This window comes from Lynx canadensis, chromosome A2 (assembly GCF_007474595.2).
Source record: "Lynx canadensis isolate LIC74 chromosome A2, mLynCan4.pri.v2, whole genome shotgun sequence".
In the NCBI taxonomy this organism is placed as follows: domain Eukaryota; kingdom Metazoa; phylum Chordata; class Mammalia; order Carnivora; family Felidae; genus Lynx; species Lynx canadensis.
This window is the reverse complement of record NC_044304.2, coordinates 16040344-16061803: the sequence shown is the minus strand read 5'-3', so window position 1 is coordinate 16061803 and position 21460 is coordinate 16040344. Positions and strand designations below refer to the sequence as shown.

At 62.8% G+C, this 21460-nt stretch overlaps 1 protein-coding gene across 1 annotated transcript; it reads left to right on the top strand.

Moving 5' to 3' along the window:
• Positions 1-1311: 1311 nt before the first annotated feature.
• Positions 1312-20837, top strand: ALS2CL (ALS2 C-terminal like). Its single transcript, XM_032591820.1, has 25 exons — positions 1312-1436; positions 2169-2361; positions 2662-2727; positions 3204-3369; positions 3908-4039; positions 4599-4718; positions 5915-5973; positions 6112-6178; positions 6615-6811; positions 7842-7907; positions 8332-8430; positions 8533-8694; positions 9431-9542; positions 10642-10719; positions 11560-11690; positions 12896-13069; positions 13242-13338; positions 13541-13698; positions 14218-14286; positions 15153-15326; positions 16532-16574; positions 16999-17060; positions 17168-17317; positions 17625-17721; positions 18118-20837. The coding sequence occupies exons 1-25, from the start codon at positions 1334-1336 to the stop codon at positions 18196-18198; spliced, it is 2856 nt and encodes a 951-aa protein (XP_032447711.1). The 5' UTR covers positions 1312-1333; the 3' UTR covers positions 18199-20837.
• The last annotated feature ends 623 nt before the right edge of the window (positions 20838-21460 follow it).

Sequence of the window (21460 nt, the reverse complement as noted above, 5' to 3'; positions counted from 1 at the left end):
CTTCCCCTTCCTGTCGGTCCCTCCCAAGGCCTCGCCCTCCTGAAGCAGCAGCAGCAGGAAAGGTGGGGCAGGAATGCCGGGGCCTGGGCCCTTGGCCAGAGTTCTGAGACACCCGCCCTGCTGCCCCAGAGCCTGTTCCCTGGGAGTTGTAGGTTCTGTCAGGGGCCTGGAAAGGGTGCTGGGGCTCCACCTGTGTCACCTGCCCATTCCGGCGACCCCGATGATATCTCCCACCCCACCTAGGTCAGCTAACGGCAGAGCCTCTGAGTGTCAGAGCCAGGGACAGGCAGTCTGAGGGTCTCAGGCTAAGAGACCCTGAGATGTGTGGTCTGGTCCTTCGGGCAGATGAAGTTTGCTCGGTGAGGGCACCCGGCTCTGGTGGGAGAGCGCTGTGTCTGTTTGGAGGCTGCGGCCTGGCTGTGGGGGTGGGTTGGAGCCCAGGCCCCTTGCTGACCCTCCCTCTCGTCAGAAAGCCACATTCTCAGGGGATCCCTGCCTGCTTGGTGCGTTCCTCACTCCATGGTGGGGAGTCCAAAGACTCAAGCCCACCTGCCTGCCCCCACAACCCCTACCTCTTTCCTCTGGGCACAGCAGGGTCAGCCAGGTTGAGGGGCACGGAGGGTCTGGTTCTCACCCCTGCTGACCTCACTCTGCCACTGCTGGGCCCCGTTCCCTCTCCAGCTGTCACCACATCCATCTCCCCAAGTCTGATGTTGGGTCCTACCACGCTCCCTTGCCCTGAGATCCTCCATAACTCCTCCACTGGCCACGTAGGCCACTCTTGGTGGGCCACGCATGGAGCCTGGGCCCTCATGCCCGTGATCCTTTGCTCTCACTGTGCCCATGATCCTTTGCTCTCACTGTGCCCATCTGCATGGCCTGAGCCATGGCCTTGAGAAAAAAGCTGGGTTCCTCTGACAGTGTGTCCTTGTTTCCAGAGACTCTGTGGAGGGGGAGCTAGGTCAGAGCACCACTAGATATGACTCTGAACCTCGGGAGCCATGGTGGATGTTTGAGCAGGGGAATGAGCAGGCCAGAACTGGGCTTGAGGAGCACCTGCCTTTTGGGCTAAAAAGAGGTGTTTCCCTAGGCAGTTCTGAGCCCTCGCTGCCTCTCCATCAGGTCCCCTCTGCTGGGCCCAGGTGCAGAGCAAGGCAGGGGTCAGTGGTTGGTCCGGGCGTTCCCCTCTGAGGCGGCCCCGGGCTCACCACTCCGTTCTGTTGTGGGCGGTCCCGGGCACGGGGGCTGAGAGCGTGGCACTGACCATGCTCTCCCTGGTGCCCTCTCTCTGGTCTGTGCCCCATTCGCAGGCCCCGAGTCCAGCATTCTGGCCATGTGCAGCCCTGAGGAGGAGGCCCTGCTGCGGCTGGAGGAGGTCTTCTCCTCCACCCTCGCCCGCATCAACAGCCTCATCCTCCAGCCCCTGCTCACGGCTGGTGAGTCTCAGCTCTGCAGTGGGAGGGCGGGGGACGCAGGAACCATCCTGGGACCCCGGGACCTAGCTCGTTAGACTGTTCGAGGCGCGCACAGCCTGCTCAGCCTCAGACGGGAGCGGGGACACTCGGGACTGGGGCTCCGCCTCTGGTCGCTGGCTGCTCCCTTCTCAAAGGGACCCCAAGGGGCCAGGCCACGGACCCCTAGCCCAGACTCAGCTGTACATAGAGTCAAAGTCCCACCTCTTCCAGGGCACAGGCCTGATGCTGTGCCTGGATTCTCAGCCTGCTCTCACCCAGGGCACGGCCGGAAAGCAGGATGCTGAGTTTTTACTTCCAGTTTGGGTCTCACTTGTGAAGTGACCTTGGTCAGGTGCCTTCCACTGAGGGGCTCTGTCCACTCATCTGTGAGAGGGAGGGGACCATAGGACCTTACAGACCCCGCATCCCAGAACCCAGGAAGTCCAGAGACTCGGGGGAGTTAGTGTACGTGGTGTCCCTGCTTAGTGGGGGGGTGGACATGTGCCCCACTTACTCCTCAAGGGTGCTGCCCGGCTCTCCGGCTGCCTGTCCCTGCTGAGCTCCAGGGGCCCACATCAGCTTCCTATCCAGAGCCAAAGACCCCGAGGAGGATGCAGAACCCTGGCCGAGGCTCCTGGGCTGTGGGGGCCCCTCCCCTCGAGGCGGAGAGGCCCCGCCCCCTCACAGCGTGGTTGCCCCGCCCCCCTCCTCCAGAGCCCTCGGACCCCCAGGGCAGAGGGTGCCTGCGGCTCTTGCAGCAGCTACACAGGAGCTCCCAGCAGCTCTGGGAGGTGACGGAGGAGAGCCTGCACTCGCTGAGGAGGAGGCTGTGCCACCAGGACTCCGTCGGGCTGGAATCCCTGCTGTTGTTGTGCGGCGCCGACCGCGTTCTACGGGTCCACGTAGAGTAAGGCGGCGAGGAAGGCGGGGGATCGTCCTGGGCCTAGGGCTCCCCGGGTCAGGTTTAGGTTTGGGTTCCGTCTGGGGTGGGTCAGCCTCAGGGCCTGGGGCCTTAGCCTGGCACAATCACAGACACCCCAGACCTGAGCCTTGGGGCCTCCCAGGGAGGAAAGACCGAGTTAGAATTATCTGGTTGGGCCAGGGCTGCGGGCACTCGGTGAGTGGGGTCCGAGGACCCCGGAAGGGCAGGGGCTTGGGTCTGAGGCCGTGGGCTGGGCCTGCAGGGTGTCTCCTGTGCTGTCTGTAGGTACATCGAAGCCTACACTAGCTGCGTGGTGGTTCAGGCCTTTCAGAAGGCAGCAAAGAAGAGGAGGTGAGCACAGGGTGCTGCGGGGATGGGGGATGGGGGCTCTGAGTCGGTGGGGGTGTCCGGGAGGGAAGGCTGGGGAAGTCCCATGGCCACAGCAGCCCGTGTCACAGCCCATGACTCATCCTGAACACTCCTGGTTCTAACAATTCCACGCTGATCCACACCGGAAGGCGGGGGGGATGTCTATGGAGGCTGTGAGCCAAATCCAGATATCCACTAGCCAAGGCCGACCCTGGGAAGCGGAAGGAGGGGCCGTCCTGTTCAGGGTGGATGGTTGTCCTCGATGATCCCTTCACCCCGAGATATTGTCGTTGAATCTCCTCCAATCAGGCGACCGTGTTCGTGTGATATGAGAGCGGTTTGGGGTCTGGGACTGCTCCTGAGATCTGGGGGCATTAGCTGGGTTTGGGTGGGGGATGGTGGCAGGGACAGAACGTAGGAGGGGGATGAAGGCGGCGTGTGGCCCTTCCTCCACTCAGCGAGTACTGGCGGGGCCAGCGGAAGGCGCTGCGGCAGCTCCTGTCGGGCGTGAGCTCAGAGGCCTCCGTGGGCACAACGCTGGTCCAGGCGCTCCGCCAGCCGCTCGCCCATCACGTGCAGCAGTACGTGCTCCTCCTGCTGAGCCTCGGGGACACCGTTGGGGAGGTAGGTAGCAGGGAGGTCGGGCGACCACGTGCTGCTCAATAGGCCTGTCACTTGTAGGGATGCCTGGGGAGGAGAGGAACGGTCCTGGCTCAGGGGACCCATCTGACTCAGGAACCCTGGCTTGAGAAAGACACAGCCATGCTTTTGGGGACGTGGCCCTGTTCTGGGGGGGGGTTCACAGGGACATGGCCTTGCCCTGGCATGTCTGAGGTACATGGCCCTGCTGTAGTGGAGCCAGCAGAGACCCGGGAAGCAGATGGAGAATCATGTACTGGGTGTGAGGACACCTGGCCCAGGTCCAGCTTTGGGGGGGGGGGGTGTCACCCAGTGGTCCTCTGGAAGCACCTTCATGCTGGCCTCTCCCTCAAGGAAGGGCTGGCAGGGAGAAAAGGACAAACTTTGGCTTAGATCCAGACCTTCTGACCAGCTGGGGCCAGGCCAGGGCCGGGGCAACCATCACAGGGTGGCGGAAGGTTCTGACAGGCCCCCCCAACCCCACCCCCGTCCCCCACTCACCAGCTGCTCTGTGTCCCTGCAGCGTCACCCCACTCGGGAGCTGGTGGTGCACGCGGCCACCCTCTTTGGGAACCTAGAGTCCTTCATGAGGCAGGCGCTGGACCAGGCCACCGCCACGCAGGCCCTCTGGCACACCCTGAGCAGCCGGCTGAGAGTGAGTTTGAGGCCTCAGGGCGGGTCAGGAAAGGGGACTCTTATCAGGCAGGGGCCAGGTGGCTGTGAAGTCCGTCTGTCTAGCCGTCCTCAGGCACTTGCTGAGTGCCTCCTGGGCCAGGCCGTGAGCCGGCTCTGGGGAAAAGCAGTCAGAACTGACTCTGTCCTGAGACGCCACCCGGCGATCACGTCCTCATGTCACCACCCACTGTGGCACGCACTGCCCCTACCGGGGTCGGCGGGGGAGCCCCCTGTGCCCTGAGAGGGTGTGGCAGGCCTGGGACCCAGTGTAGAGAATTAGGGGAACAGAGAAAGGGGACAAGAATCGCCAGCGAGAGGCAGGGACCGCAGAGCCCCGGTGAGTGTTGTGGGGGGCTCGGCGGGGGCAGTGGCTCGAGGTGGGACGGGCCTCAAAGCGAAGCTCTGAGACAAGTTTGCTGCCCCCACCCCCTCCAGACCTTGGAGCCCCACTGTCGTCACAGAGCTGGGGGCCTCCGGGAGATGGTTAGAGTGGGGGACAGGGGCGCCTGAGCCCTGTGCCTCCCCGCCCTCCTCCCCAGGATGTGCTCTGCACCCCTGCTCGCAGACTCCTGCAAGACAGCCAGGACATACCTGTGACGGTCACCCCGCTACGGGCGGAGCGCGTGCTGCTCTTCGATGATGCCCTGGTCTTGCTGCAGGTTGGGGTGGGGCTGACCAGGGGTCCTGGGGCCGCAGCGGGGGTCGGGGGCCTGGATGAGAAAGGAGTGGGGAGCGAGAACTTGGGGAGGTGATGGGGGCCGAGAGGCAGTCATTGCTGGGGGTGGGGGGCGGCAGGCCCCGCCATCCCTGGAGCAGGGTGAGCTATCGGGCAAGGCCGCGCGAAGTGCGTCCCAGTCCCGGCTGCCATCGCTGCTAACTATCTGTACCTCGGTTTCTTCATCTGGAAAACGGGACACTTGTGAGTGAGTTGGTCTTCAGCAGGTGCCAGACAACTCTTGGTTCTTTCTCTTCCTTACTTAGGAGGGGAGCCCCAGATGGGAGGTCAGGGGTGGCCCTTGGTGACTGAGGAGGGCTGGATGGATCCAGGCACACATGAGGCTTCTAGAAAAAAGTACTGTGTAGAACCAGGGCCTGGGCTCTGGACGTTGCAGAAGTCTGGGGGGAGCCAGGGCTGGGGTTTGGGATTGTTTCCTGGCCTGTAGTATCCCCCACCCTTGAAGTCATATGGCCCTTGTGATAGCCATAGCACTGTCTTCTCTGTCCCCTCAGAATGCCAGGCTGGGGCTCCCCTGCAGACTGGGAGGCCGAGGCCTGGGGGGATGGGGGGGCTGCTACTTGCCCTGTCTAAACCTGTATCTCCTGAAATCTGGTTCACTTTGAGCTCCTCTCCACTCTGTGCCCCAGGTACACCGATGAGATACTTCAATGCTCTGTGCCCTCTCCTACCTCTGGACCTTTGCATGTCCTGTACCAGGCCCACTCTTGTCCCTGCCTGTGTCTGGCACACTCCTCCTGCCCTTCGGGCCTGGGCCTGGTGCCTCCTCCCCCTGCGGCGGTGAGGCAGTGACCTAGGTCAGGCAGGAGGTCGCTGCATGCAATCTTGTAGAGGAAGGGGCGTTGGTCAACTCTCCGAGCAGGGATGGCGTTCCAGATAGAAGGAGCAGCACAGGGTCATGGATGGAGCCGGAGGCGGGGGAGGGGCTGCTCCAGGGTTCCCAGCCAGGCCCTTGGATGGGAAGGGAGATGGGGAGCAGGCTGGGCGAGCCGGACTGAGTAGCCTGGGGACGCCCGGCCGCGTGGCAGCAGGTTGGTGCCTGGAGCACGACTGGCCCAGAGCAGGAGGGGAGCGTCTGGTCTGGGCCCTGGGTGACACCAGTGCCCCATCTCCTTCCAGGGCCACAGCGTCCACACCTTTGATCTGAAGCTGGTGTGGGTGGATCCTGGGCAGGACGGGTGAGCGGCCCCCTCCAATCACACCCCAGGCCTTCTCTCCCTCCACCCACCTGACACCGCCCGCACCCCAGGGCTTGGGCCTCCCGGAACACCCTCCGGAACGGAGCTGGGGCCTACTCGTCACCTCCATCTGTCTAGGTGCACGTTTGATCTCCTCACACCTGAGGAAGAGCTCTCCTTTTGCTCCAAGGACCCCCAGGGCCGGGTGAGTGTGGGTGGGTTGTGAATCGGGGCGGGGCGGGGCCAGAGGAGTGAGGGAAGGCAGCAGGAGGGCAGGGGGAGGGCACAGGTGTACCCCCCCCCCCCCCGGAGGCTCTGGGACCATGGCCACAGAGAGTCGGCAGTCAGTCCGGGTCGGGCCTCAGAGTGCCGTGGAGAACAGGGTACTTGGCCCTGTGAAGCCGGGATTGGGGCCTTTGCGGGTGCCTGCCCCGCGGCTCTGTCTGGCTCCCCCGGCAGGCACCGAAACTGCACACGAGGTCTGATGCAGGGCCTAGGGAGCAGCATGGAGCCGTTAGTTGGCTTTTCCCCCAGACGACAGAACAGAGGGGGAGGGGCGTGGCGGGGGTACTCTCTGGAGCTTCCTAGAGGGGCTGCCTCCACAGCGGTGACCTATCCTGTGTTTCCCCTGTCCCCACCAGATGGTCTGGCAGTGGAAGGTGACTCAGGCTGTGTGCCAGGCCCTGCGTGGGAAGAAGGACTTCCCCATGCTGGGGGCGGGCCTGGAGCCCCCCGAGCCCCCCACCTGCCGCTGCGTGGCATACACCTTCCGCGCCGAGGGTCGGCTCTGCCAGGCCACCTACGAGGGCGAGTGGTGCCGGGGCAGGCCCCATGGCAAGTGAGTGACCGGAGCTCCGGGCCGAGCGAGGCAGGGGTCGTTGTGGGAGTCTGAGGACAGATGGGACCCACATGGACCTAATCACCCGAGGGCACGAACCAAAGGCTATTACTCCGAATCAGTTGGTCAAGCCTGTTTGTCCCCCGGTCTCTCTTAAGCTCTATTGGACAGGACCTGGCCCATAGTAGGTCTGTGCCATGTAGAGTCTTGGTGAGGGTGATGACACCAGAAGGCATGGGACAGGCTTCAGGCGGCCGGCCTGCAGGGCTGCAGTGACTGTTCTCGCGAAGCGGGGGGAGAATAATGCTCATATTCACGTAGCACCGTCTGGTGGGGGAAATGGTTTGCAGATACCCGGCCTCCCCCAGCCCTTACAAGACCCCCCTGGGTGAGTGTCATCACCCGTTCTGGAGGCCCAGAGGCTGGCATGACCTGCCCAAGGCCTCAGGGCAGGTTATAGGGTGAGTCTGGCTTCAGTCACAGGGAGGTGGGCTTTTCAAGACCCTGTGGCCCCACCGTATGCTCCAGCTGGAAAAGCCAGGGCCCCGAAAGCAGAAGGGACTTGCCAAGGTTATGCTCATAAGCACGTTAGTTTCTGATACCTTGCCTGCTTCCAGAAAGGACTTGAGGAAGCAAATGAACAAAAAAAAAAAACACAGAAAAAACAATGCCGTGTCAGAAGAGGGGAGGAGGATGCTAGAAGCCACTGGCTAGCGCTTGACTTAAGCTTGAAGTTTAGCTCTGAGCTTCCTGTTGGTCAAGGGAACCTGGATGTTTCCAGAGCTTTCCCTGTGGGGTGTGGTGAGCGTGCCTGAGGCTGCTGGGCTAGTTGTGCCAGGAGTCGAGAAGGACTGAGAGCCCCCTGCGGGTCATGGAGCTCAGAGAGAAGGGCTGGGTGGGGGCAGGGAATCCAGTCTGGGGGGAGCTAGGGCTCTGAGAGTGTCTGTGGTGGAGGTCAGCTGGGGGCTGTGTGCGTGTTAAAGGACGGGTCGGGTGGGCCTGATGTGTGTGCCCTTCAACTGTCTTCCAGGGGCACCCTGAAGTGGCCAGATGGCCGGAATCACGTGGGGAATTTTTGCCAGGGCCTGGAGCACGGGTAAGGCTGGGGCTGATGCGGGAGAATGTGGCGGGCGGGGGAGTGGTTTTCACCCCCGCCACCGTCACCAGCCTGGCCCCATCCTAAATCCCCGAACCTCAAGCAGGAACTTAAGGCCATTTGGTCCAGTTCCCCTTATTGCACTTCGGGAAACCAAAGCCCCGAGGAGGGGTGGGTCATGGAAGGAGTGGTCAGGACCGGAAGGTGCTCCCAGGATGCACAGGGGGGCGGGACAGGGGGAGGCGTCCTCAGAGTGGCCCTTGGGAAGAAAAGACGGCTGAGCACCTGGGCGATTCTCCTCATTGTCTGAGAAGGCCCCGTGGAGGCAGGGACGCTTCTGGTGGCAGGGAGGGGTGTCACGGGGTGTCCTGGTCAAGGTGGTAGCCTGGTGCTGACCGCCCCCTCCACGCACCCACACTGACAGCTTCGGCATCCGCCTGGTGCCCCAGGCCTCCGAGGACAAGTTTGACTGTTACAAGTGCCACTGGTGGGAAGGCAGCATGTGTGGCTACGGCATCTGTGAGTAAGTGACCCTAGGCGCCATGGCAAGGGGGGCTCTTGGGGCGGGCACGTCCCCTGGGCCGAGCTCCGGGAGGCAGGGCCAGCTGTTGGTGACCCTCTGCAGGTACAGCACTGACGAGGTGTACAAAGGCTACTTCCAGGCGGGCCTGCGGCACGGATTCGGGGTCCTTGAGAGCCCCCCACAGGCCCCGCAGCCCTGCAAGTACACGGGCCACTGGGAGAGGGGCCAGAAGAGCGGCTACGGCATCGAGGAGGATGGTGACAGGTGAGCGTTCCACGGCCGCCCCCCGCAGGGTCAGGGGGCTCAGGAGACCCCCACACACCAGACTGAGCAGGGCGTGGGTCCTGTGGTCAGTGCGTCCCGTCCGTTTGCCCCCTCAGAGTCTCTCTGAAGTCACTCACTTCCTTTCCGTGGCCTTGGTTGTTGCTGAGGCTCAGGATGAGGGAGCCCTGACCTCCTTGATTAAGGAGCCTCCCAGACTGGCCCCTCCTCGCGCTGTCCAAGAGGACTTTCTGACCCCCCAGTCTAGTCCCGTGTAGGGATCACAGCCCGTCCAGGCTCTCTGGGCTGTGAGAGGAAGCCCGGGGTCCTTGGCCTTGTATTTGAGGCTTGCCTGTCTCTCTGACCTCACCCCTGCCGTGCTGCCTGCGTGCCCCTCCTAGACCAGCCTTCTAGACCACTGAATGTCCCCTTGTACCTGTCGTACCTGTTGTAGGCTCCTACCTCCATGGCTCTGCATTCCATTATCCTTCCTGCCACCTTGCCCCAGGAAGCCTGCCAGGATACCCCCCCCCGCCCCGCCCCGCAGGCAGGCTCCCTCCCTCCCCCATTTTCTGTTTCTCTTGGAGGTCCTGACCTCACTTGCCCCATGTCTGAGTTGAGTAGATTCAGGCGATATCACTGCTCCTTATCCGCGCACCACCCTCACCCCCTGACCCCAGCCCTGCCAGCTTAAAAGTGCCCAGGAACGACTCTGATCCAACTCTGGCTCCTCCCCCAGGGGTGAGCGCTATATTGGCATGTGGCAGGCTGACCAGCGCCATGGCCCAGGGGTCATGGTCACCCAGGCAGGTGTCTGCTACCAGGGCACCTTCCAGGCGGACAAGATGGTGGTGAGTGGGGTGACCCGCGTGTATCCTGAGCCACCCTTTCCCTGCACTGGGGCTGAACCCCCGGCTCCGAGGGTCCGGATGCTAAGCAGAGGCTGGGCGGCGCTGGATGGGGCGGAAGCTGGGTTCCTAGGTGCTAGAGGGAGACAGAACCTCAGCAGGATTCTACCTGCCACTTACCCTGGCCTTGGCCGAGTCCCTGCCCCTCCCGTCTCGGTTTCCCCATCGGCACCTCAGGTTAACTACTTACTGTAAGCACAGTGAAATCAGCAAGAATGAGGTGCATGGTGAGGATGATGCCAGCAGTCACTGCAACTGACATTGATAGACTCCTCACTGGATACCCAGCTCTGGGTTCAGCCTCCCAGCACGATCTCGTGGGATCCTCCCCGTGGTCCCGCGGATCACGTCATCGTCCCCAGTGTATGACTGACAGATGTGAGGCTCAGAGAAGTCAGAGAACCTGCCTAGTGTCACCAGGTCTCCTGAGCCCGGGCACACCAGCCCTTGCCTCCCGCCTCACTCACACCCTGCCAGGTGCCCTGCTCCATGTCTGGCCTGGTGACTGTTACTGTTATTATGGCTTGTGCATTTGTTTATGGGGGAAGGATTGACAATGTGGGAAGGGGACAATAAGATAAGAATGGACACAAAATAGATTCAGATAGGACACAAATTGGATCCTGTTTGGCTCTGAGCTTCCTGGCGGCCAATGCCACAAGGAAGCCTGGTTGGTTCCGCTGTGCCCCCTGGGTCAGTGATAGGGAAGTGGGGATGGGTGAGGAGAAGCCCAGGGCTTCTTGAGCTGTGGGTGGGGAAGGGAGGTCACCCAGGAGGCCTCCTGAGAGAAGCCACTGGAAAGGAGGAGCCAGGTTCCAGGGAGTCATTCAGGATAACCCAGGGATGAGGTCCATGGAACGGGTGCTCAGGGCTTAGCAGGCCAAGGGCTGGCATCCCACCTAGGCACGGTCCTGGGAGGTGTGACAGGGCTCAGGACCCGGGTTGATGCCTGCCTCCTCTCCTCCTGCTGGCCCCTCCCCGGGCCCCATCTCCTGGCCCTTCCTAACTGACTGCTTTGACTCTCTCTGGCTTCCTTCCCTAGGGCCCAGGGATCCTCCTCTCTGAAGACGACTCCTTGTATGAGGGCACCTTCACCAGGGACCTGACCCTTGTGGGGAAGGTGAGGGCCACTGAGACCTATCCCCTCCTGGTCAAGCCTTGGCTAGAGCCTGTAATCTCCCCACTTGGACCCAGGGCTGAGGGTGTGGGCGGTGGGTGAAGGTAGGGAGGTGCCCCTCCCATGTCCACTGCGTCCAGAGGGTGGGCACTGCCATGGAAGTGGACTTTGAACCCTGGTCAGAGTCAAGAGGGGACAGGTGGGTTTGCCTTGGTGCACAGGGTGCTGGCGGCCTGGCCGTGTCTCCCTACAGGCCCCTCGTTGGGAATCCACCCCCTCCACCAGCACTGGCGCCTTGGAGTTAGTGTCCTTCAGAATGTTCCTGCCTGGGCTGACCCAGCAGAAGGCAGTTGGGTCCCTGCTTGGGCCTTTGGGAATGTGGGGCTGTTTCAGTCTCCTGGTGACTGGAGGGCACTAAGGCATCTAATGGGTGGGCCCCGAGTGCTATGAATGGGACACTCATGAGGCAGGGACTGTCCCTTCCAGGGCCAGCAGGCCCTCAGGCCTTGCCTAGGCCTCTTCCTACTTCTGGACTTACCTCCTCCCCCCGTCCCCCGCCACCAAGTCCCACAGTAGTGGCTCTCCTGCTGTGACCTGAGAGTCCCTTTCTCTCTCCCTGCCAGTCTCCCACCTGAGGTGACCCTTTGGGCCGTTGGCACGGCTCTAGGTCAGGGGCTTCTAAGGTGAGGGGATTAGGAGCCCCTCAGGGTGGGGCAGAGTGAACGGATGGTGGGAAGGCCACCCACCAGACGCTAGCCTCTGTGACCCACAAGCAGGAGGCCTGTCATGATTGGATGGGAAGACAGCTGGACGGACAGACCTTGTCTCCTTCCCTGGCTGCAGGGCAAGGTCACCTTCCCCAATGGCTTCACCCTGGAGGGCTCTTTTGGCAGCGGGCCAGGAGGAGGGCTGCATACCCAGGGCCTGCTGGACACGGCCGCCCTCCCGCCAGAACCAAGTGGCACCCGTAAGAGGTAAGAGCCTGGCCGCCCGGCCCGTGCACTCTGGAGCCTGACTGGGGTGTGTCTGTGTGTGTCTGTTTCCACCCCAAGGGCTCAGGTCTCGTCAGAGGGCCTTTTCTGTACGTTCTCTTCGTTCTTTATTCAGTTCCGAGGGCCCAGGTCACACGGCCCTCAAGTCAGAGACTCTTGGAATCAAGGGCTATGGCCTAACTTCGTACACCACAAAACCAGAGAAAAATATTAGGCACAGGCTTTGCTTCCGCCCTGCTTTTTTTCTGGGAAGCGTACAAGACAGTTTGTAAAATAACACACGTAGACAAGAATAAAATGGAAAATAAAAGTGCGAGTTGGACTTCAAGGAAAGAAACACACAGATAGGCCTCACAGTGGTTATGGCTGAGCACGAACCTGGCTCTGAGTTCCCTGGTAGCCAAGGTGAAGAAGGAAACTTGCTAAGTGGACTTACTGTCAGTCTCATGGGGTATTTGAGAAGAGGATAGACTTCTTTCCATGGAGACAGAGTTCTTCCTTGGGGAACCGTAGTTCAAGTGGCGACTCTTGCTGTGTCTGTCAAGGTACGGATCACAGACAGCATTTCAGATGTGGGGGTGGGGGGGGGAGGGGGGGAGAAGAGTTGATTACTAGACCCTTCCTCTTTGCTTGCTTCTTCTCCCTGACAGCAGGACCTGGGAGTAGACAGCAAACCCCAGAGGCCTGACCAAGCCTGGGTGGGGTGCAGGTGTAGGAAAATCTGTGAGCGTGATGTGGGAGTGCAGCGCTCCACTGGGCACATGCAGCCAGACCCCCGGGCCCGTTGGCCGAGATAAGACCAAGCTCAGGAAGGAACCAGGTGGGGTGGGAGGGAGAGCGGGGTCTCAAGGCAGGGGGATCCTGGACTTTGGGCCCGTTAGCTCTTAGGGCCAGACCTTGCTGTCTGGACTTGGCCTCCAGCTCTTCAGATCTTTCTGTCTCCTTTCCAGGACCCTGTGTGTCCCTTTCTCTCTTCTCCACCGGGGAGCAGATTCTTTCTGTCCCTCTCTCTGCCTCTCCTTTCTTTTCCTGGAGCCTTGGAGGTCAGCCCTCCCAGTCCGCCCCCCTGTTCCTGGGCTCCGACTCTAGGCCAGGTGGGACATCCCCCTCTCCCCGAGGGCCCGGACGGGGTCCTGCCCACCGCAGCTCCAATCCCTGCCTCCCACCCTCCGCCACCTCCATCACAGGCAGCTAGGTGTGGGCGCCTTCCCCGCGGAGAGCCGCTGGCAGGGCGTCTACGGCCCCTTCCGGGACTTCGTTAGCGCCGGCTGCCCTGGGGACTTGCAGGAGGCCCTGCTGGGCTTCCACGTGCAGAACTCGAGGGAGCTTCGCAAGTCCCAGGAGTACCTGTGCTGCGAGAGGTGAGGCGCGGGCGTGTGCGTGAGTGTAGGCACGCGTGCGCCCAGCGGGGCATCCGGAGGGCCGGGGTTGGGGGTCTGTGGGACTCCCGCGTGGGCTGGGGAGGAAGGCTTCCTGGAGGGGGCAGGCCAGGACCCAGGTGTGGGTGAGAGATGTGTGTGCGCGGTGCCCCAGGACCCAGCCCGAGGACCACGCGGGCAGAATGGAAGACGTCCTGGATGAGCTGCTGCAGCACCGGGAGCCCAGAGCCCTGCGGCAGTGCCTCAGGAAGGTGAGGGCCCTCGGGCAGGGGGGCCTGCGGGGACGGGGTCTCCTCACTGCCCCTGGTGCTGGCCTGAGGGGCCAGCCCGGGGACCCTTTCTGCTCAGAGGGCCTCAGTGTTCTCATCTGTGAAACGGGAGCAGTCTTGGGAGTCTTGTCGGGGCTCCAGCCCCTGGCCCCGGTCACCTCTTTGTTGCCTTTGCACCTGCCAGGCTCTGAGGAACTCGCTGCACCCCCTGGGAAAGCTGCTCCGGACGCTGATGCTGACCTTCCAGGCCACGTATGCCGGCATCGGGGCCAATAAGCACCTGCAGGCGCTGGCCCAGGAGGAGGTGAAGCAGCATGCCCGGGAACTCTGGGCCGCCTACAGGTGAGCTCGGTGGCCTGTTGGGGACAGCCACAGCCCTATAGAGGTAGAGCTCTGCTCTTCCCGGATGTCAGGTGGTCTGCCTAGCCCCCTGGGCAGGAACGGTGCCTCTGGATTGAGAAAGAACCGGAGGCCGAGCAAAGGGGTTAGAAGGCAGGGAGACTATAGCACGGACTTCCTGGAGCCAGAGTCGGAGCCTCGACGCGCCCTGAGCTGACCCCTGACCCCAGGGGATCTCCAGCCCCCTGCAGGCTGAGCCTGACTCTGGACTCAGACCCCATCTAACGTCACAGATGGGGGCCCTAGATGCTGTAGTTCCTTCTCTTTTGGGGTTCCAGCGCTGTCAGGCTGACGCCCTGTATTCCCAGCTTCCTAACTGCAGAGGCTTGGGAGCCGGGGCTCTGGGCCTCACGCTCCATGGCTCTGGTGGTGGGGGCGGATGCAGAGCCCGCTGCCCTGTCCTTTGGGGACTCGGGTTCTGTGGGAGGTGGCAGCCCAGCTTTCCCTCTCGTTGGTTTGCAGGGGTCTGCTGCAGGTGGCCTTACAGCGCAAGGGCCAGGCTCCAGAGGAAGACGAAGATACAGAGACAAGGTGATTGCTCCCCTGGGGCTAGGTCCAGGGAAGCCTCTGGAGCCTCCTTCGGAGGATAGGGCGAGGGGGGGCTTCTGGGGGAAATCTCGGGGCTCATGCTATCGACCACGCATTGTTCATTGACCACGAAGATCAGAATGACCCACGACCTCTGCTCCTTGAGCGACCTGGGAGGAGGCCCCGCCACAATGCCTCAAATGCATCTTTGTTCGGGACGTGCCATCCCAGCCTCATCTCTCGGGTGTGCAGGGGGTGAGCAGCTGCCCCGGGCACCCTCCTCCCTGCACACAGATGGGGAGACAGGCCTGGCAGGGGCTGAGCCCGAGGTCGTGCAGAGTGGGAGTTGCGTCATTAAGCCTGTCTCCCTAGTCCCCCAAGACCACACCTTCCCGTTCTGCCTTTAGGTTTCAGACCGAGAGGTCCTGATCAGGGAGGCCTGTGACTGCACTGCAGGACGCGTGGGAAATGGGGCTAGACGTTGGGTAGAACTTCCCCTCTGGAGTCCTAGGAAGCCTAGAAAACCAGGCGGCAGAACTGGACTAGCCTGGAATGACGGCTGAGTGCCCTGGCCTTGTCTGTCCAGGGCCCGGGTTTTGCTTTCCGTCAAATGGGGATCAAATCCCACCCCACTTGCCATTTTGGTTGTGAGTCAAATGAGAGAATCAGGAGGCCCCAGATTTCAACCGAATGAGGGAATGACCAAGAACAGACTTAGGAAGGGCTTTCTAGAGAATGGAGGGGGCGGGGACACTTTGTTGGGGGACAAGGGGCTCTGTGGGCTTTTTGAGGGGCAGCCCAAGTAGCGGTCCCTACCCCCTAGGCTCCCACCCTGCCGGCCCCAACCTGTCCTGGCCACTTTCACTCAGGGACGTGCAGGTGCACGGATTGGTGCTGCCCCTTATACTGCCCAGCTTCTACTCGGAGCTCTTCACGCTCTACCTGCTTCTCCATGAGACGGAGGACGGTCTCTACAGCCAGGGCATTGCCCACCTGAGCCTCTTCCCCGACACCAAGCTGCTTGAGTTCCTGGACGTGCAGAAGTAAGCCTTCCCTCCTTGCCATGTTTGCCAGGGCCCCCATGAACACAGGATACGAAATGCAGTTCAAATTGTCTTTAGCAAAAAAGGGGGTGGTGCTAATTGGCTCGGGTGCCCATGAAGTTCTAGGATTATGCTGGTGTGGCAGGTTTCAGGTGTGGCTGGATCTAGCTATTTCACCTCACGGTGAAGGGAAACACCGTCTCTTTTGATGTATCTCTGGCTCCCATTGATGGTGAAACACAGGGTACCAGCCATTCAAGGTTTATACTCTACCAGCTCAGTCCCTGCACTGTGCCCCAGGGAGCTGGTGTCCCCTTCCCAGCTCCAGCCGGGAGCTGTCCCTCACTGGCTTGGCTGGGGTCTGGAGCCTGCCCCTAAATGCTGGCTGTGGCCCACAGCGGCCAGCCTGCCTCAGTATCTGCCACTGGGGCTGGGGCAGGCGTCCTGCTCCCAGCAGCTGGACTGAGAGTGGGGGAAGGGAGATCCTCAAGGGGAAACTGAGGACTGTTCTGGGAGCAGGTCCCTTCTACCCTCAGTGCCCCTTCTCATCCGTCGATACTATGAGTGACCGCCTGCCCAGTGGGGGGCATGGGACCTCTCCTTCCACACCTGGTCTCCCTTGTCACACCGCGATGGTGTTTCCCACCCACCCCCTCCAAAACCCTGTTTCCCCTTTCATCGTGAATGTCTCCTGCATCTGACTGGTCACCAGCCCAGACACCTGGTTGCCAACCGCTTCCCAAGCTTCCTTCCTCCCCAACTCTTGCTGCTGCCTCTGTGCTGCTTCCTCCATGCTGGCCTCCCTGCTCCATTGTTTCCCCAAGTCCTTGCCCTGTGCTGCACTGCATGGCACCCACATCCCTCCCTGTTCACCAGCCTGCACTGGCTCACCGAGCCTCCAGAACAGTCTCTTCTGCTGTCATTCTCTGTCTGGCCCAACCCCTGGGACTTCGCTCATAGGGTCCCTTGGCCCACAGCGCTGCCCCTCACCCCTATCCAAGTTTCGGGGGGGCCGTCTTCTCCAGGGATCTGTCCCAGCCTCCCTTGCCTTGGGCTCCATGAGGGCGCTCCAGGGTGCCATTGCGGACCCCTTTCCTGCGCTCAGTCCTGCTATGGGACACGGTATATGGGGGGGTTGCCCTCTGACCTCAGACCCTGCCCCCTCCTCCTGGCAGAGGCTCCGTGTCATACTTGTTTAATTTCAGGCACCTGTGGCCCCTCAAGGACCTCACGCTGACAACCAATCAGGTGAGAAGGTGGGTCCGTTAGCTGCCCCAGGTAAGGGGGAGGCCTGAACCCTGAGCTGGGCCCCCCACGGTTTGCTCAGGCCTCTTTGTGTTTCAACAAGCCCTTGGGTCCGGGGGCCACCGAAATAGGTACCCATAGGGACCCAGTGACTATCGGCTATTGGAATCATTATCTTCTCTATCCATTTTGGTCCCCCCAACCTCCTGGAGACCATTTATCCCACTTCACAGTTGAGTAGACTGAGGCTCACGGTGGAGCTGTGACTTACCCTGGGTCACTCGAGCTTCTGGGTGGGGCTGTGCTGGAGCCAATGATGGGGAGAGGTGGGCGGCAAGAGCTCCAGCCCCGGGAGGGCCAGAGGGACGGAGCTGGGGGGCGGACCGTGGCCTCATCCAACCTGCGCTCCCCGCCCCCCACCGTGCAGAGACTCTCCCTGGTCAGGGACAAGTGCTTCCTGTCAGCCACTGAGTGTCTGCAGAAGATCATGTGAGTCTGCGCCCTGGGGAGGGTGGGGGACCAGAGGCGGGAGTGTTGGGCCCCTGGTGGGGACTGAACCCGGGGGCCTCGATCTGGAGCCCGCTACCCTGCCGCAGCACCACGGTGGACCCCCGCGAGAAGCTGGAGGTGCTGGAGAGGACATACGGGGAAATTGAGGCCACCGTGTCGCGGGTGCTGGGCCAGGAGCACAAGCTGCCCATGGACGACCTGCTGCCGCTGCTCATCTACGTGGTGTCACGTGCCCGGTGAGCCCCGGCCAGGCCGGGAGCTGGGGTGGGGGGGCTGCAGGACGATCCCTTCCCACCCTGCCCGGCCCCCAGCCAGGACACAGGCTGAAGCCTTCAACATCAGGGTTTCTGAGCACAGCTTTTCTTGGTACAGAGCGGGAGGCGGAGGCCCAGAGAGGCCCGCCTCGGGTCCCGGGTGGGGAGCAGAGCGGGGACCACCTCCCAGGTGTTCAGCCACCCAGGCCGGGGCTCCTTCCCCAGCCGTGTGGTGCCTGCCCGTGATGGGCCCCTTCTCCCTCTCACTGCGGGGGTGGATGTCCTCCAGAATCCAGCACCTGGGAGCCGAGATCCACCTGATCCGTGACATGATGGACCCCATCCACACGGGAGGCCTGTATGACTTCTTACTCACGGCCCTGGAGGTGAGGGACAGAGGTGGTGGACTGGGGCCAAAATACCCTGGTCGGTGGGACAGACCCAGGCGCATGGTGGGGATGAACCCAAATTCACTGCTCGTGTGTGCTTCTGCGGGGCGGGGCTCACCGAGCCTCCGGGCCTGCCCTTGTTGAGGGCGGGGAGGCCCCGCAGTTCACCCCACCCCTGGGGCCCCGGGACCCTGGGCATGTTCCAGGCTGCATCCCTGAGCGGACCGGGAGAGGGAGGCCCCACTTCCTTGCAGACTGTGGCGGGGGGCTGAGCTGGAGACGTGATGCTCCCGGCCCGGGAGGCGGCTGTGCTCCCTGGTGTTGGGCCGTGTTTGTGTGGGGCTGGGGGCCGGCAGGCCAGCTCCCCCCTCAGCCTCGCCTCTTTCCCGCCAGTCCTGTTACGAGCACATCCAGAAGGAAGATATGAGGCTGCACCGCTTTCCCGGCCGCGGGGACTCCAGACGGCCCTGGTAGCCGGGCTGCTCCGGGCCGACCGCAGAGCTGAGAGGGGCCGCCATGGTCCGGCCTGGCCCTCGTCGCCCACAGAGCGGAGGACAGGAGGGGCCCCTGGAGGTGGTTCTTGGAGGGGAGGGGCAGTTAGTTTCTTCCAGGGAGACGCTGCTGCTGCCTGCAGTGGGCCGAGGGCGAGGGTGACACGCGTGGGCCCGGAGCTGGGGGCTCCCCTCCCCCTCGCCCTGCCCCTAGGTCGGTGTCGGATGACCTCCCTGACCTGCAGCTGCGCACCGGCCTTTTTGCTGCCCGAGACTGGCTCCCACACGGACCTCGCAGGGCCTCGGCATCGCCGTCTGTTTACCAGCGGACTAGATGGTCTGTGACGGGCCTTCAGCCCATCTTGCTGGATCCTGGAGTCCTTCTGGAAGTTTGACTTCTTAGGCTGCCGGGCTGAGATTCTCACATCATCGCTGGTGGTGTTCCCTGTTTCCTGGTCAGAGGTTCCACGTTGCTAGTGAGGCCGCTTTTCATGAGGCCTTTTGTCCACGGGTGGCCTCCTAGGGTCCTGCCTCGTTCCCGACTCTGCCCCGGGACTGAGCTGGTCTCTCTGGGCTGCGGGGCTGGACAAACCCCAGTCCACCCTGACCTGCTGGGTGGCCTCCGGCAAGGTCCTAAGAGCCACACGCCTGGAGCCCACGGGCCCGTGTGCAAGGGGACAGCAGTGGCATGGGTCCGTCTGTGCTCTGTCCAGGCTCAAGACCCTGCAGGTGCAGGGGGAGGACAGGGGGTCTCAGGGGCCTTGGGGAGGGGAGGACTTTGTTCCCACAATGGTTTCCTTGTGGGACTGAGAGACACGGGAGCTCCGTCTTGGGGCAGCCTCACCCCTGCCTGGCCTCAGTTTCTTCTCCCCACACCGAGGGGCTTCCACCTGGTGACCTGCGGGGGCTCCCCCTGCCCTGTCACAGGAGACGTGTGACAATAGGCGGGGTGACTGATCTGAAGAAGTCCAGGGGCGAAGCATGGGGAGAGGGTGGATTTATGCAGGGATGTAGCCCTGGAGGGAGAGCTGGGCCCGGCCGCCACAGCCGCCCTGCCACCGTGCCCTGGATCGTGAGCAACTCAGGTCACCGTCCTTGGCTCCAGGTGTGCTCTCCGTAAATGAGCACTGACCTCGAGGCCCGTGAGGGAGGCTCTCAGAAAGCCCAGCCACTCCTGAGCCCCAGGCGGAAGCCCCCCAGGAGTCTCAGGGTGGGGGGCTGGTGGTGGCTGGGGGCACCCACAGACCCTGAGAGGATGGAGGGCAGGAAGAGTGAGGATATCCGGATGCCGTGGGCCTTCGAGCTTACCCAGGACGCTGCCACTGCTACTTTAATCCTCTCAACGGTGACCAGCTCCTTCTTGTCCCTTGACGAGTAGAACACGCTTGCCTCAAGGCGGCCCTGAGTGGTAGGACGCCTGCAGCCTCACCCCAGAGGCTGCCCCCCAAGCTCCCCCCAGCCCCCCACACCACCCGGCCTCCGTCAGGATCCGAGAACTCTCACTGTAGCTCCGATTCACCAGGATCCCTCCACCCGCCCTGTGGCTGGGCCTTGCCCAGTACCAGCGGAGCTGGAGCCTCTGGACAGGGACGGGAGAGGCCGAGGGCGGCCGTGCTGTGGCAGCCAAAACCCGAGACAGTGAGGACATTGCCAGCCGAGGTCAGTGCTGCATTCGCAGAAGAGACGCTTGGAACCGGGCAGCCCGCCTGCCCTGTGGGCACCTCGGGAGGCTGATGGAGACGGGTCACCTGCGGGGACCCCAGCGAGGACTTCTCCCAGCTGCTGCGGGAGCCCCTTTGGCTGCAGGGTCCTACGTCTCGGGAGGTCAGGCTGGCCACCAGGACCTCATGATCCCCTGTGCCGGAGAGCTGCGAGCCCAAGGGGGCCCCGTTCCTTGACACCTGCAGGCGGCTTTCTGACAGGCTGCACGGGGCCGCGCCAGCCCTGTCCCCGGGGGCCTGGGTTTGGGGCTGAGAGAGAGACACGCGAGAGATTAAATGACCTCTCAGGGAGCAGACGCGTTGGAGTCACAGCCTGACTTCCCCCTCCCTTCCACGGCAGCCCTGGGCCTACACGCGGCCTCCTGTGGCGCCCCTCAACTCCTGCTTCCTGCGCCCGCATTTCCCTTCCGCCTGCTCTCCAGCTCCCGCCCCTCGTCGCTCTGTGCCCCACACACGCCCTCCTCCGGTCCCCTGGGTCCCAGGCTGCTCCGTCCTCACAGGCCCAGCTCACGTGAGGCCCTCATATCCCGAGGAATGAGCCCCCCGGCCCCGCTCCAGGGCCCGCTCCCTGGCCCAGTCGTGTTACTGGTGCCTGACGGTGGGTGCCTGCTCCCCCGCCCTCCATCTCCAGGCGCAGCAATGCCCTCCGCCTCTCCCTGGGCCAGCAGAGATGGCAGTGAGCGTGAGGGTGGAAACAGGTGGCCTTGGGAAAGGTTGGACTGTGAAGGACCCCAGCCCCGGGCCGGGTCCGCATTCAAGACTGGCCGGGGTGGCATCTGTGAAAACAGAAGCCCCTCGGGTGTGACCAGCACAGGCAGGGACCCACATGGAACGGAGGGCTGGCCAGGAGCAGCCGGGAAGTTGTTGCCAAACCCTCAGAGAAAGGGGGGGAAAGACAACGCCCTCTCTGTCCGGGGCTCAGGTTCCTGTCCCCGGGGCACCACAGCTAGCAGCAATGTGGCCAGTCCAGCAGGTTGTCTCCGGGCGCTAATCTGTTGCGGGTGTTGCGCTCCCACAGCAGGAAATGTCACGAGGCGGCCAGGTTACACCTGTTGACCAGTTGTGGCTGGTGATCGGTCAGGGCACAGAGGGGCCCCACGAAGCCCCCCGCCTCCCTCCCTCAGTCAGCGAGCCTCACCAGGGGCCTCTTGGATGCCAGCCCCGTTCCCTGCACAGGCTACAATCTGGGACGTGGCCAACAAGGCCCCAGCCCTCTTCAGGTGAGAAGGGCCAGCTGTCCTCCCAGAAAGGGACCAATGACAGGGAGTAGAGGAAGCGGGAGAAGCCGAGTCCACAGCTACTGAGAATGGGAGCTGCCAGGCATCTAGAGGGATGCCAGTTCTGACTAGGCCTCTATTCTGATCGCTCCCAAGGGTGCTGGGAGCCAGGGCACGGCCCAGACAAACCCCTTGCCCACTGCAGCCTTGGACAAGGCTGGAGGGAGAGTGTGGGGGGCAGCCAGAGGGGCACGGGGCTGCTGGAGAAGCCTTAGCAATGCTGAAGGGAGGCCAGCCCTCCCTGAGC

What these genes read in the sequence shown, in the direction of transcription:
- ALS2CL (XM_032591820.1), top strand. Translation starts at nt 1,334, where the DNA reads ATGTGCAGCCCTGAGGAGGAGGCCCTGCTGCGGCTGGAGGAGGTCTTC. An exon ending in GAACTCTGGGCCGCCTACAG is followed by an intron (nt 13,699 to 14,217) that starts GTGAGCTCGGTG and finishes GTTGGTTTGCAG; the next exon opens with GGGTCTGCTGCAGGTGGCCT. An exon ending in GACGAAGATACAGAGACAAG is followed by an intron (nt 14,287 to 15,152) that starts GTGATTGCTCCC and finishes ACTTTCACTCAG; the next exon opens with GGACGTGCAGGTGCACGGAT.